This window comes from Mustela nivalis (assembly GCF_964662115.1).
Source record: "Mustela nivalis genome assembly, chromosome: 11".
Lineage (NCBI taxonomy): Eukaryota > Metazoa > Chordata > Mammalia > Carnivora > Mustelidae > Mustela > Mustela nivalis.
Genome location: NC_139030.1, coordinates 10,781,676 through 10,795,914, shown reverse-complemented (window position 1 = coordinate 10,795,914; position 14,239 = coordinate 10,781,676). Strand labels below are relative to the sequence as shown.

Here is a 14,239-nt window from a genome sequence, read left to right as displayed (position 1 = left end):
AACGGTTAATGATATCCTATCCTACACTGCGCACTATCCCATCATTTGCCTTACCTGCCCTCCCCCACCCCCATCCCATTAGACCATTAGGGCAGAGACAAAGGAAGCCCCAGGTTAACAGAGAACCTACAAATTTCAAACACAAAGCAGCATGGCATGGGCCTTGAGACAAGCGTGGACCAGGATGATGTACACAAGTGCCAGATTTAGACAGAGCGAGACTGCCTGGGTATTCATGGTCGCGGGCAGGGCGGGGGCCAGGCCCGATGGTCCTCACTGGATGCCCAGCCCCCAGTGCGGTATCTGGCACATCATAAGTGCTTAATTAACTTCCACTGTTGCATAAACACCTGGGATCAAGTCCAGAAAACCTTAGTTCCTAGCTCTGTCACCTTGAACAAGTTACTTGACTTACTTGAGCATCAGTCTCCTCATCTGTAGAATGAAAGAATGCTACTAGAACCTACAGACAGAGGGGAGTGGAGAACATATACGTATTGAACAAAATCTGGCACGGCAACCTACAATCAAACATGAATACTTTTGCAGTGAAACATGCCCTGAGCAGATAAGTAAAGACTGCAAGCAGTTTCATGTCAGCTCACTGTGGGTCAAACAACAAATGAAAAACACGAGGTTTGGGGGCTTCAGGGATTTCGGAACTGAGGAGAAAAGATTCTGGGACTATATTCGCAAAAAACACCTGGTCCACACAAAGCCCGCTAAATGTGCAGGTGCCCGTACCATGAGGGTTCTGGGGCTGGATGGCACTGCGCCGCCTGCTGAACAGAAGGGATCATTCACTGGGAAAGCTGCACAGCATCAGTGTCCCTCAACTCCCTCCAGCTGTGGGAGCCCAGGCAGCCTCTCTGGGTCAGACCATTCTTCTTTCATCCCTATCTCATCTAGAAAGAGAAGAGGGGAACACAACAGTGGTTGGAAGTATATACAAAAATCTACTCCACCATCTTTCTTATTGTTCAAGTATTAATAAAGGAAGAGGGGGCGCCTGGGTGGCTCAGTCAGTGGAGTGTCAGCCTTTGGCTCAGGTCATGATCCCAAGGCCCCATATCAGGCTCTGTGCTCAATGGGAGCCTTTTCCTCCCTCTCCCTTCTCCTCCCTCTCCCTCCCTGGTTGTACACTCTCTCTGTCAAATAAGGAAAGAAGGAAGGAAGGAAGGGAAGGAGGGAAGAAAAGAATTTGCACATAGTAGGTCCTCAATGTTCCTGTTTGGGGGCTGGAAAACTACAGTCCATGAGCCAAACTGGTCCTCCATGTGTCTATAAATTAAGCTATTTTGGAACACAGTCATACCCATTCATTCGTGTGTTCCTTGTGGCTGCTTTTGCACGAGAATGGCCCAAATTAGTTAAATACTTGGAAGAAATCCATATGGCCCACCGAACCTTAAATATTTACTACATAGCCTTTAAGAAAGTTTGCAGACTCTGTTCTGTTCTCATAATTCTGGATGATCTCACTTACCTCATGTATAAAATCAGGGTAGCACCACCTACCCTGCAGGGGCGTTGTAAAAATTAAATGAGGTTCCCAAATACAAGGTAACTAAGCAATAAAGGGTCGCTGTTAAACTACAATTAACGCCAAATACAAACCTGTTTACCAAGTTAAGAAATAATCAAATATAAAACGATTCAAGCTCCAGGACACTATTTTTTTTAAATAAAGCATTGCGGTGACATTCTCTGTTAAGGAATAACAATATCCAAGTACTACTGTTTTAAAAGCCTAAAATTGTTTCCCTTTTCTTCTTTAGTCCTCAATTTTTAAAAATAATCAAGAAGCCAAGCTGCAAAGTTTTAATATGAAATGAATCCTTTCAACCCATAATGTTACATATTACATGTCAGAGAAAACCTAAAATGTACATCAGGCTCTAATGAGAAATCTTGATCTTTGACTAAAAAAGGTGGGTGTGGCTAAAAGCTAAGTTTCCAGATTTTGGTAAAGCTACCAGGACTACTTGCCCAATAGTCTAAGCTCCTGAGTTCACTCATAGAACCAATATTCGCTGAGCCCTTTCTATATTCAGGCTCCAGGCTCCAGGTGTGCAGAGGGTTTGGTGTCCCCATACCAAGAGAGCTTATAAAGAAAGAGGGTGCTCATGGCGCACCTGGGTGGCTCAGTTTTTAAGTGTCTGCCTTCAGCTCTGGTCATGATCCCAGGATCGGGGGATTGAGCCCTGCAGTAGTCTCCCTGCTCAGCGGGGAGCCTGCTTCTCCCCTTCCCACTCCTCCTGCTTGCTGTGTTCCCTCTCTTGTGTCTCTGTCAAATAAACAAATAATATTAAAAAAAAAAAAAAAGAACAAAGAAAAGGAGGGAGGAAGGAAGGAGGTGCTCAGAACAGGGTCCCTCAGAACAGGGTCCCGACCGTAAAGCCGTCAGTGTGAAGCTGTATAAGATACTAGAGCCCAGTCGCTCCCAAGAGATTATTTGGTCAAACACTGGCATTGCACAGACAGGTAAAGCAAGTTGTCCGTGATCACCTCCAATTCGGTAACATACAGCATCTTCCTGACTTCTCCTTCACACCAGGCTATCTTCCTTAGAAATTACTTCACGAAGGGTCAAGTCGAATCTTTCACACTTTGTGATGCTGAAAACGCTATTCTGAAAGACACTACCCCATCTTCAAACCTTGGATTCCTCCAGGAAAGTGTTCTCATGTTCTTCTGCCCTCCCACTGAATTGTGCAGGTCTCTGCTACTGCTCCCACCGTTCTATACTGTAACCCTTGGCTTGCTGATTCGTGTTCTCCCTCCCTGCTCCCCCAGTCCAGGTAAAGGGACTTCCAGTCCCCTTGAAGACAGGAACCAGTCTTGATTATGAGGACCTCAGTGCTTGTTACAGGGCAGGCATGGGACAACTTGATACATTGTCTCATTTATTTGTTCTTGTTGTTGTTGTTGTTGTTGTTGTTTAGAAAAGCACTTTTATTGATATTTAATTTAAATTTAATTAATTAACATATAGTGTGTTACTGGTTTCAGAGGTAGAGGTCAGTGATTCCTCAATCTTGAATAACACTCGGTGCTCCATCACGTGCCTTCCATAACGCCCACCACCCACTTACCCATCCCCCCACCACCTCCCCTCCAACAAGCCTCTGTTTGTTTCCTATGATTAAAAGTCTCTTATGGCTTGTTTCCCTCTCTGATTTTTGTCTTATTTTTCTCTCTCTTCCCCTATGCTCCTCTGTTTTGTTTCTTAAATTCCACATATGAGTGAAATCATATGACAACTGTCTTTCTCTGATGATTTATTTCACTTAATAACACCCTCTAGTTCCATCCATGTCATTGCAAATGGCAAGACTTCAATTTCTTTTTTTTTTTTTTTAAGATTTTCTTTATTTATTTGACAGAGATCACAAGTAGGCAGATAGGCAGGCAGAGAGAGAGGGGAGGAAGCAGGCTCTCCACTGAGCAAAGAGCCCAACACAGAGCTCAATCCCAGGACCCTGGAATCATGACCTGAGCCGAAGGCAGAGGCCTTAACCTACACTGAGCCATCCAGGTGTCCCCAAGATTTCAATTTCTGATGGCTGAGTAGTATTCCACTGTGTGTGTGTGTGTGTGTGTGTGTATCCATCTTCTTTCTCCGTTCATGTGTCGATGGACAGCAGGGCTCTTTCCATAGTTTAGCTATTGTGGACATTGCTGCTATTAACATTGGGGTGTAGGTGCTATTTTGGGGTGAATATCTAGTAGCGCAATTGCTGGGTCATAGGGTAGCTCTATTTTCAACTTCTTGAGGAACCTCCATGCTGTGTTCCAGAGTGGCTGCACCAGCTTGCAATCCTACCAGCATACAATGTCTCACTTAGTGCTGGTAACAACTCAGTTATCCCAACACTATACAAAAGGGAACCAAACCCCAAAGCCAAAGCCGGGAAAAGTTAAGAGAGCTCGCACGGTATAACAGACTCTCTGGGTTTTCTATTTAACATCCCTATTACCTCAGTCCCATTCCGAACTTCCTCCTTCAACCCATAATATATAAAGCTTGAATTCTATGTATGAACAAAGGTCCACTATTGCTCAGAGATCTGATGCTGTCCATTATAGTCAGAGCAGAGCTCTTTCTTTCATTATCTGCCCTTATTGGACTGGACGCTTAGAGAGTGCTTATTCCCTCATGAAACCAGTATTTGTTGAGCAGGAGTCTGACAGTATTCAAATACCATCCCCTCCTTCACATGGCCATATGCTTCACTCAAAGGAGATTGGACTCTTCTTGAGATCAGGAGGTCAAGCATGATGGTGGAAAACAATTAGGGATACCCATCCATTTTCCAATGATGCTGGGATGGGCAGGCAAAGCCATTCTGGCCAATCTGATGTAAAAGGTTCTGCTAGGGAGCTTCTGGGAAAGGCTTCCCTCCAAGTAAAAGACGAAAGCAGACACTCTTCTTCTCTGGACATTGCCTTAGCTACCGCAGGCTTCTTGAACTCTTAAAGAAAATTACTCAATTTCCTGGTAGCAGTTTAAAGCCAATGAGTGAGCCTTCAGTTACTCTCAGCCAAAAGCATAGCAATGTGCACACAAAGTGGTGGAACTGGGAATCCAACCCAGACAAGGTGATTTTATAGCCCTCGACAACGGCCCTCCACCACCCTCCCCTGTTTGTAACACTCCTATCACCCAGCACAAAGGCCAGCCAAGCACATAAGCAGCACTTGCCACCTGCAGCTAAATGAATAAATAGATGAATGATAGAGAAATTAAACTCCGCTTTCAAAGACAGGATAAATTTTATATGTAATTGTAAGTAAAATATCAGGGTCCCAGGTAATACCCTTAATGAGTATGAAGCCTGCTGACTCTTAAATGAGAGCAAGGTTTATAATGCATTTGGAAAACAAGAGTCCACACTAGAGCAAACAAAGAAATCCTGTTTAAGCACCAGTTTCCAAATCCAAACCAACCTCAGAAAACTGAGTCAATGAAAAAGCACAAGAGATTCTGTTTCCTGTAAGCCCCTTTCCCAATCCCAATGTTTACAGCACCTATTAGAAGTCATGCCAACACCCTACTGTTCTATCTCAATCTTGACCCAAAGGGGCCACCTCTTGGCAAACTAAGAAAGGGGAGGGGAGGTAGAGAGAATGACACCTCTGCAGCACAAGTCCAGTCCAGTTTTTAGTCACAAAAGCTCAATCCTTGAATGGTAAAATGGTCAATCGTGACAACTCATTTGGGTCTTGGGACCCCGCCTGCATCCCCTACCCACCAAAGGCACCCGCCCACTTCGATCTTTAGAACCAGAAGGATATCCTCCAGGCCATTACACACATGTCACAGAAGAGCCCTCGGCAACCCATACTATTTCTGGCCAGGTACCTAGGCCGACTTCAAAACAAAGATCTGAAGGTAAAATGCGCCACACACTACTGCTAATTCCATCCCCAACAGGTAATCAATGAAGATGTTTGCTACTTATGAAGCGCCACTCACCAACATCTCATGACCCTTTCAATGTAAGATAGAACATTCACTTCAACTTCAAGGTTGCAAATAATTGTAAACTTCCCAACATAAAAGCCTCTCTTTATCTGTTCACTTAACCTTCTTTCAAAGTGCGAAAGCATAAGGATTCTTTGATCTCCAACAAGAATTAAAGAAGACCCTACTTGCTCCAGAATGAAACATCCAAAAGCCACAGCCTGAGTGTCTTACTGGAAGCCACCTACTAATGGCTTCCAAAGGAGTCTTCTTCCAAGGACCAGTTCTGACCCGCCAAGGCAGCCCAGCCACTTACATGAGTGCCTTCTGAAGCACAGCTTACCTTGTAATTGCTAGAGTTCACCCAAGAGGTAGCAAGCCCATCCACAAGTTTATCTAACATGGTCTGGTCATGTTCAAGGTCAGCAGACTTCTGTTTGTCTGAGAAATAGTCTATAAGTTCTTGGCCAACCTGTAGTCGTTTCCCCACATCCTTCTGCAACACCTGTGCCAGGCAGGACTCCATGCGAGGCTCCATGGTGGAATTCAAATCCAGATCCAGCAGAAGCTAGAGGGCAGTCAGGGTGACACCCTCCCAGGAAATATACCCGGGAGGTTGCCTCTTTGTTCGATGAAAGTTACTAAGAGTCTGTGTTTCAAAGATGCAATCCGGGGAATGGCAACAATGCACCATGTGTGTCTGAAGAGCAGCTGGTAGGATATTAAAAGTCCAATTTAAATAACTAGTAGGAGATAAAGGAGTGAGTGGCCGAGTGAGGTTCTGCTATTGGGTCTGAAAGTCTTCATAATTCAGCAGTCCATTCTGAAAAGGGAAAGAGAACGACAAATCAGCACAGAGAACAAAACATCCAAATGTTATGAAACATTAAATCAAAGACAAAGCAATTCACGCTGCAGAATCATTTATAATCACAAGTGGAGTGAGAAGCATGAATGCTTGGCAACCATACCAGAATAACATAATTATTATTTTTACCAGGAGGAACATGGAAGCCCAAAGCAAAGAGCCAATGAGCTACACAGTTGGTAGGTTGATGTTTTTCACAACTTTCCAGCTTGTAAATGAGCCAGTCAGGAAAGCAATCTTCTGCTTCAGCTAGCATATTTATTTGTCACTTAAATTTTGCTTCCCACCAAAAACCTAACACCCTCTGCGTGTGAATCACTGGAGGTACTGTCGCTTATTGCCATACTCAGAGTTTTCTTAAAAAAAAAAAAAAAAAAAGCGCTGAAAATGGGGCAGGCTCCATAGAAACACCACTGGCCGAAGTGGCTGGGCTGATAACATGAACCAGAGACAGCACGTCCATCAAGCTTCTTCAGAAGCTTGACACCAGAGTGAACAGTCGTCCCTGCCACCGCCTTCTCCCTCCAACAAAGAAAAGGGAGCGATGGGAGGGAGAAATGGGAACAGGCCCACACGCTGATCACTTATGGACAGTATTCTCAGCTGACAACAGCACCATTTGGACCTGGTGGTCTGTTATACAGAAAATCGGGAGATCTCAAAATCATGTTACAGGAAAGTTGTACCAAACTGTTTTCATTAGATAAACTCGGGAAGATGAACACTTAATCTGTGGCTGCTGGAGGAACCGTACACATCCATTTCTTACTTCAATTTCTTGTCTTGACTCTTTTCATTCTAACCAAAGATGACTCACAAAAAACCTGTCTTCAAGACGCAGCACCTCCCTGCCTCTGTACTAAATGGAACCGCTCCTCACAGCAACAGTCAATCCCCTCCTCTCGGGGTCTCAGCAGGTAACTATGAACTTATCCATCAAGTAAAATCACAAGTCCATGCAGAAGAATTCCTCCTCTTGCTAACATCCCCTTATCCATCCCTACTCTCAGGATGAAGAGCACAGTGCACTTTCCGAGTTCCAAAAGCACAGACTTCTGACACCAATCAGAATCATTTAAGTCGAGTCATTCAATGAGGAAGACCCTCCTTTAATGCCCCTGACACACGATTACCCATCTTCTACTTGCATGGGGCTGGGGGCAGGACAGCATTCGAGAAAACTCACTGTCTCACATGGCAGAAGAGTGCTTTCCAGTCACTTCCATACTGTGGAACTGGTCTCTTCTTCATAAGAAGGTTCTTCAAATACATAAAAGCAGCTATTATCCTTCATTCCAATTTTTAGTCTGAACAAAATATCCCCAGTTCATTAATCAGCTCCTACGTTAGCCTAATGAAGGTATCAGTGATACAGGAAAACTGGAGAAACTAACAGAACCTTTTCTCTCTCGGCCCAATATTAACCCAAGAAGCAAATCAAACAAGGGTGGGCTTGTGGTGGATTAAAAATGGCCACTAATGGGGCGCCTGGGTGGCTCAGTGGGTTAAGCCGCTGCCTTCGGCTCAGGTCATGATCTCAGGGTCCTGGGATCGAGTCCCGCATCGGGCTCTCTGCTCAGCAGGGAGCCTGCTTCCCTCTCTCTCTCTCTCTGCCTGCCTCTCCATCTACTTGTGATTTCTCTCTGTCAAATAAATAAATAAAAATCTTTAAAAAATAAAAAAAATAAAAAATAAAATAAAATAAAAAAAAATGGCCACTAATTCTTTGTTTCTTTTTTCCCCCCACCAAGGTGGGAACTTAGTCCCCTCCACAGTCACCTGAGGTTAGCCCTGTGACCTGCTTTGGCCAGTAGCAAACCAGCTACTGCAAAAGGAAGCTGAGATGTGACAGGGAAGCACTGCAGCTTGCCCTCTTAGAATGCCACCCTAGGCCTGCCATGCAGTGAGGAAGCTCCTGGAACCAGAGAGGCCGTGTGAAAGAGAACCAACACGCCCCAACCAGCAGCCAGAAGCACTGCAGGACTTGGGAGTGCGTCCATCGGGGACCACTTAGCTCTTTCATTCTGCAGCTACGCAAATAAGTCTAAGGAGACAAGCAAAAAAAAACTACCCAGATGAAACACACAACTATGAGAGAGAATATTTCATTGTTGTTTTAAGCCACTAAGCTTGTGGTGGTTTGTTATACACCGACAGATAACAGATACACTCCGCCTTCCCCTAAACATCTATCTTTCATTCTCAGTGAAAAGACTCTCCTATCCTTTACTCCTCCAGGGTCCTAAAATCAACAGATGTTAACCAATAATGAGGATAACCACATGGTTTTTAAGCACCTACTTGAGGTGTCAAGTTCCATGCTAGATCATTTATATCCATTATCTTTAATTCTCCAACCAAGTGTGTAAAGTAGGTACTGAAATCCCATTTTACGGATAAAGAAACTGAGGTAATTTTCCAAGACCACACAGCCAATTAAGTTTCCTTTCCCACCTTCAAACCCTTATGATTATAAATCTGGCCTACTTCTCCTCTCACTAAGGGAAGGGAGGTCAGACTTCATGCTCAGGTAGGAAGCAACAAGCAAGAGAACAAACTCTCCATTGCTAGGAGAGAATGATCCCATTCATTCCAATCTCCGCTGCAATTTTAAAAATATGTATTATATAAAAAGCTCCCCTTCAATAAGAATTGTCCATGATTTCTAACAAATAAAAGTATATGCTTCTTGAAGGTTACTATGCAATGAAGGCTTAACACGACAAATTCCTATATACAAACCCACAGAATGAAAGATATCAGAAGCCCCTAGGCATTAAGCAGACTGGGTTCTCTCTTTTCTCCTTAAATTAAAAAAAAAAAAAAAAAAAAGTGACTGATAATCCTCTCTTATATTTATTTGTACTAAACTGGATTTGGGGGGAGCTTTCTCCTGTGCTCTTGAACATTTTCTCCATTTCTACTTCCAAAGGCATTCCGGGAGTATCAATCACGTGGGTCCCAACTCACAAGGTACAAAAGTACAAAAATCTCCCTCCCACTCCTGCCCTCTAGCTGCCCAGTTTCTCTGCCTAAAAGCAAGTAATGTCCCTAGTTTCCGGTGTATCCTTTCAGAGATATTTTTAGCAATCCAAGTAAATAAATAAGTGTCCTTTTCCCTGTACCTCCCAGGAATTTTCTAAATCAACAAAAATATAAGCAAAACTTCATATAGCAACAGAATTATAAAAACATTATATTAAAAAAATTATATTTTAAAAATGCAGAAAACAGAAGATATAAACAAACAGGAGGAGGAGGTAAAAAATCTCTTGCTTCCACCCACGTCCTGTCCAGGCTCTCTTCCAGGGAGAGCGCAACAAGGAAACAGGTCTAAAGTGAACCTAGAACCCAAGGTCCCAGATGTTACCTGTGGCTGGGCCAAATAAAAAGCAGGTCTGTTATGTATAAGGCATTACTGGAAGGCACTGAGATACAAGAGTAAACAGGACTCAGCCCTTGCCCAGAGAGAGCTTAAGAAACAAGCAAAGCACCTCTTTACATTAGTTCTGAAATCACCATTCAGGAGAGGAGCATCATATAGGTGATTACCTGACAGTAGTACTAACATTAGAGAGTACTCAGGGAGCACCTGGGTGGCTCAGAAGGTTCAGCATCTGACTCTCGATTTCGGCTCAGGTCATGATCTCAGGGTGCCGAGACCAAGCCCCATGTCAGGATCCACGCTCAGCGGGGACTCAGGCTTGGGATTCTCTCTCTCCCTGTCCCTCTGAGCCTCCCCTGCCCTCCCTCTCTAAAGAAAAAAAAATAAGAAATTGCTCAGAATGTTGGACCGCGTAAATCGTGGGGATGAAAGCTACCGCACAGGAAATAACAGCACTGTATGTAGCGACGGAATGACTCAAAATGTAACACTATTTCCAAGTTTTTTTTAAAAAGTTCTACTTGTACACATTTTCCAAAATAAATGTAAAAGTGATATAAAAGGAAAGGCAGGTACCTTAGAATAGCCAAGTACCTTTCCTCTTCTTATCAGGCTAAGTGTTCTCCTTCAGCAAGATCTCACCATAAAAGCCATGGAGCCCACTAGATGTTATTGTATCAGACCCTGGAAAAGGGATACATTCCAGGTATTTCTGAAAAAAATGCCCCAACTCCTCTAGAACTCCTCCCCACCTGCAAAGGGCCTTTCTATTCCCCAACATCACCACCGTTGTTTGCCCCCAGTAGAGTAGTTAGGTTCCAAGGCCCCCAACCTTTTCCTGCCACATCATCTTGGTCTATACCTATGGGGAAAAAACAATAAGAGGTCAAGACAATGGTCCTAGAGTCATTCTCCTTTACAGTACCAAGGAAAGTAGAAATTAACAGAGCAACATTTACCAGAACAATAGCCCAGCTCCTGCTAGGGACGAACAGGAAGAAGTTAAAAAATACCAGCTTCAACAAGAATGAAGAAACACACAATTAGAGAGCCTGAGGTAATCAAAAGAACAACACAGTTAAGAATTCCAGCCTCCAGTCTTGACTCTGCCACTTCCTGAGTGGCACTGGGGAGAATACTGGCTCTACATTCATTAAATAAGATGACGAATGGAAAGGGTTTGCACAGGACATTTTTAAAAATTAGCTTCTGGGGCACCTGGGTGGCTCAGTTGGTTAAGCATCTACCTTTGGCTCAGGTCATGATCCCAGGGTCCCAGAACAGAGCACCACCTCTGGCTCCCTGCTCAGTGGGGAGCCTGTTTCTCCCTCTCCCTCTGGCCTTCCCCCCAGTCCCCCTCCACCTCTACTCGTGCTCTCTCTCAAATAACTATATAAAATCTTAAAAAAAAATTAGCTCCTATCTCTATCCCCTTAATTGCCATAATTACTGTGTGGTACTTAGGTACCCAACTATAGAGGCATATTAACAACGGAGGACGGAGGGAGGGTGGGGTTAACAATGGAGGATGGGGGGAGGGTGGAAGAGAACAGAACCAACTATAAACTCTGCTCTGTAGACTTCTCAGTAAGAGAAGCTACAAGTAGAATCATTTTTTACCTAGTAGTTCAAAACAAGTTAATCTTTCTCATAAATCTGTGAGTTGGCTGGGCCCAGAGAGAAGGTTCCTCTACAAATCTCACCTGGGATCATTCATGCCACTGTTGTCATCTGCCGGCTTCACTTGGGCTCAAGAGAACACAGTGGCATCACTCCCATGTCTGACACCCTGATGCCGGCTGCTGGCTGGACCTCTCGCCACATGGGATCTCTGACCACTCAGTAGCCTAGCCTGCAGCTCACCGTACAGTGGTGACAGCACTCCATGGTAGCGAAGGGGCAAGGTGCCAGGCTGCTCAAGGCCTGGAATCCAGAACCTGCAAATCACTTCTGCTACATTCTGGGGTCAAAGCAAGTCACAAGGCCAGCCCAGATTAAGTGTGAAGAGATGGATTCTACCAATTAATAGGAGCTGCAGAACATTGTGGCCATGTGTTTCAATCTAACACATACACATCAATGGATATTTGCGAATACACGGATAAATAGCTGGGCTGAATACATCTGTATTCTGGTTACCCATTACCAGGCTAATCTCAATGACTTTTACGGACTCATCACATATCCCATCTCGCTACAGAAAATACGATAGACCTAATTATAATCTATGGCTTGACTTGAAAATGCTTCCAACTTACTGGGAGGCAACAAAATGCACAAAAAGCTTGTCCATGTAATAATTGACCACAAACACAGGTACGCATTAGATTTCACAGGTAGAATGCTGTACCCGCCAGTTAGGGGTATGTGTAAGTACTATGGCAATTCAGAGAAGGGATGGATCGAGAAGGCCTGGAATGACCGAGACAAAACTATGTGTGCCCATCAGATAACAGGGGAAATGATCAAACTAAATGCGGGGAAAAAATGAGGGAGGAAGACACTTGCAAACTGTTGAGGGAAGAAGCATGCTAAGGGGAGACTGTGCAATGACAGGTGGGCATCATTATTCCCTTTTCAAAGATAAAGAGATGAAACTCCGAGAGGCCCCAACCAACCAAAAACTGCCCAGAGTTTTAAAGTTAATAATGTCAGGCAGTAACTGAAAACCAGAGCTGTCTAGCCCTGTGGTTCATATTCTTAACACTATACTACAACACTCCACAACTCCAACACTGCCACATCGAAAACCCAAAGTACAGGCACTTAACAGTTGAAAAACGAAAATGATAAAAAGCTATAGCGTGTGGGGCATAAGAAGTAGAGGATTAGGAAACAAGAAACCAAATCACAAGTACCTAGGAAGATTAACCAAAATAATATTCCATATTATAGTATCAAGAAGGACAACTTAAACTAGCAGCACAACAAAGTGAATAACCACATCAAAAATGTCCCTGGAAAATATGCAGAAAGTGGTCATAATAATTTTAAAGCCAACTCTGGAAGCCAGAAATTAGCAGAATTTATTCACATGAAGTCAAAAGCGTGTGTTTCTAACAATAAGGCAAACTCTTTTGCATTCTAATGATTCTATAATATGGTCTGAAATTTTACAAAGACACTCTGCCTTGCCCTGCCAGCAATAAATCTCCATTCTCACTCTACCTGTGCCTTCTGTTCTTGCCTTCTCTTCCCTTCTGAGCCCACCCACTTTTGAGCTCACGCATTCACTCAGTGAACATTTACGCTGGGCCGGTCACGTGAGCAGCGTGTACTGTGTTAATGACCAGAAATCACAGAATGTGAGGCTTGGTCCAGGCCCTCCAGGAGGAGCCCATCGCCCGGAAGAAGGGATAGAAATGCAAACAGCTGCAACAGTATTAGGAGGAGTCCTAAGCAGGATGTTTGTAGAAGGTGCTGCAGGTGGCACAGAAAGGAGAGAAAACGATGCCGGAGGAAATCCAAGTGGAAATCCCAGGGCTGGGACAGGGCAGCTCACGCCGTTCAGACACAGCACTCACGCTCCCGGCCAGCCCCTGCTTTCATTTGTCAGCCTGCAGTCACTGGCCAGCTCCGGGTGGACTGGGGCTCCAGCCTCCCTTGTCTCCCTCCTTCCCTGCCTCAGCATCCCTCAGTTTCCCGTCTTTTCAGCCACCTCAGACCTCTAACCTTCTGGGTGTCCGCTCTCAGGTATCAGCAACCCTTCCTCTTCTCTCAGCTCCCTGAAAGGTTCTGCAATCCGGCTTCTCAACCACAACAGCCCATCCTTCCAGCTCATGCTCAAGCACGTGGTGCCAGGCTCCTCAAGTCCATAAAACACCTTCCCAATTTGACCTTCCTTTTATTCTGGACTCAATTCCACAGGGGTGTTAAGAGTTTGAAACTACCCTCAACTTTCTCTCCCGATGTGAGAGCTGCCGAGCAAGTCTGAACCTTGGAAGAACCTGACACACAATCAGGTAATCAGGTGCCTTCAGATCCGGCCTGTCCCTCATGCTGAAGGAACACATACACTCATGTGTCCAACCGGTTTCATTTTACACTGAGAATCTCAAACTTCACAAAGTATCCCAAGCTAGCATCCCAACTCCTGTTCTCTAGTTAGCCCTGCCCTCCTCCTCAAAATGCCTTTCCCGTCTTCTCCCCAGGGGAGAAGTACTCTGCCTGCAGCCTGCACCCTTCTCCCCCCATCTCTCAGGACACCAGGTGCACTGACGTACTTCCTGTTCGCCCCGCAGCTCCTCCGATTGGGCATCACTGGCCACTGCTCCCGGGGAGCTGCTCATCAGGATCACAGATGACTTCCATGCTGGCAAATCCAAGCAATACTTTGCTCTACTTGGCTAACTCCAAAATTCCGCAGCATTCTAAGGCTGGCCGTGCCATCCTTCTTGAAAAACTTCCCACTTTCATGAAAACAAATGATATGCCTTCCTGAAACTTTTCTGGCTGCACCTACTTGAGCATTTCTCTAACCATCTCTGCTCTGCTTTCAGAGTGGCTGAGGGGCCCAGAC

General features: G+C 44.7%; 1 protein-coding gene across 9 annotated transcripts in view; it reads right to left on the bottom strand.

Moving 5' to 3' along the window:
• The window catches only part of CLASP1 (cytoplasmic linker associated protein 1), a 263,959-nt gene that overhangs the window by 221,845 nt on the left and 27,875 nt on the right, over positions 1-14,239 (bottom strand). For all 9 annotated transcript variants that reach the window (XM_082689813.1, XM_082689808.1, XM_082689815.1 and 6 more), the window contains exon 2: positions 5,811-6,290. In XM_082689813.1, the coding sequence (XP_082545939.1) occupies positions 5,811-6,005 (195 nt within the window). In that variant the 5' untranslated portion in view covers positions 6,006-6,290. The remainder of the gene's footprint in view (positions 1-5,810; positions 6,291-14,239) is intronic.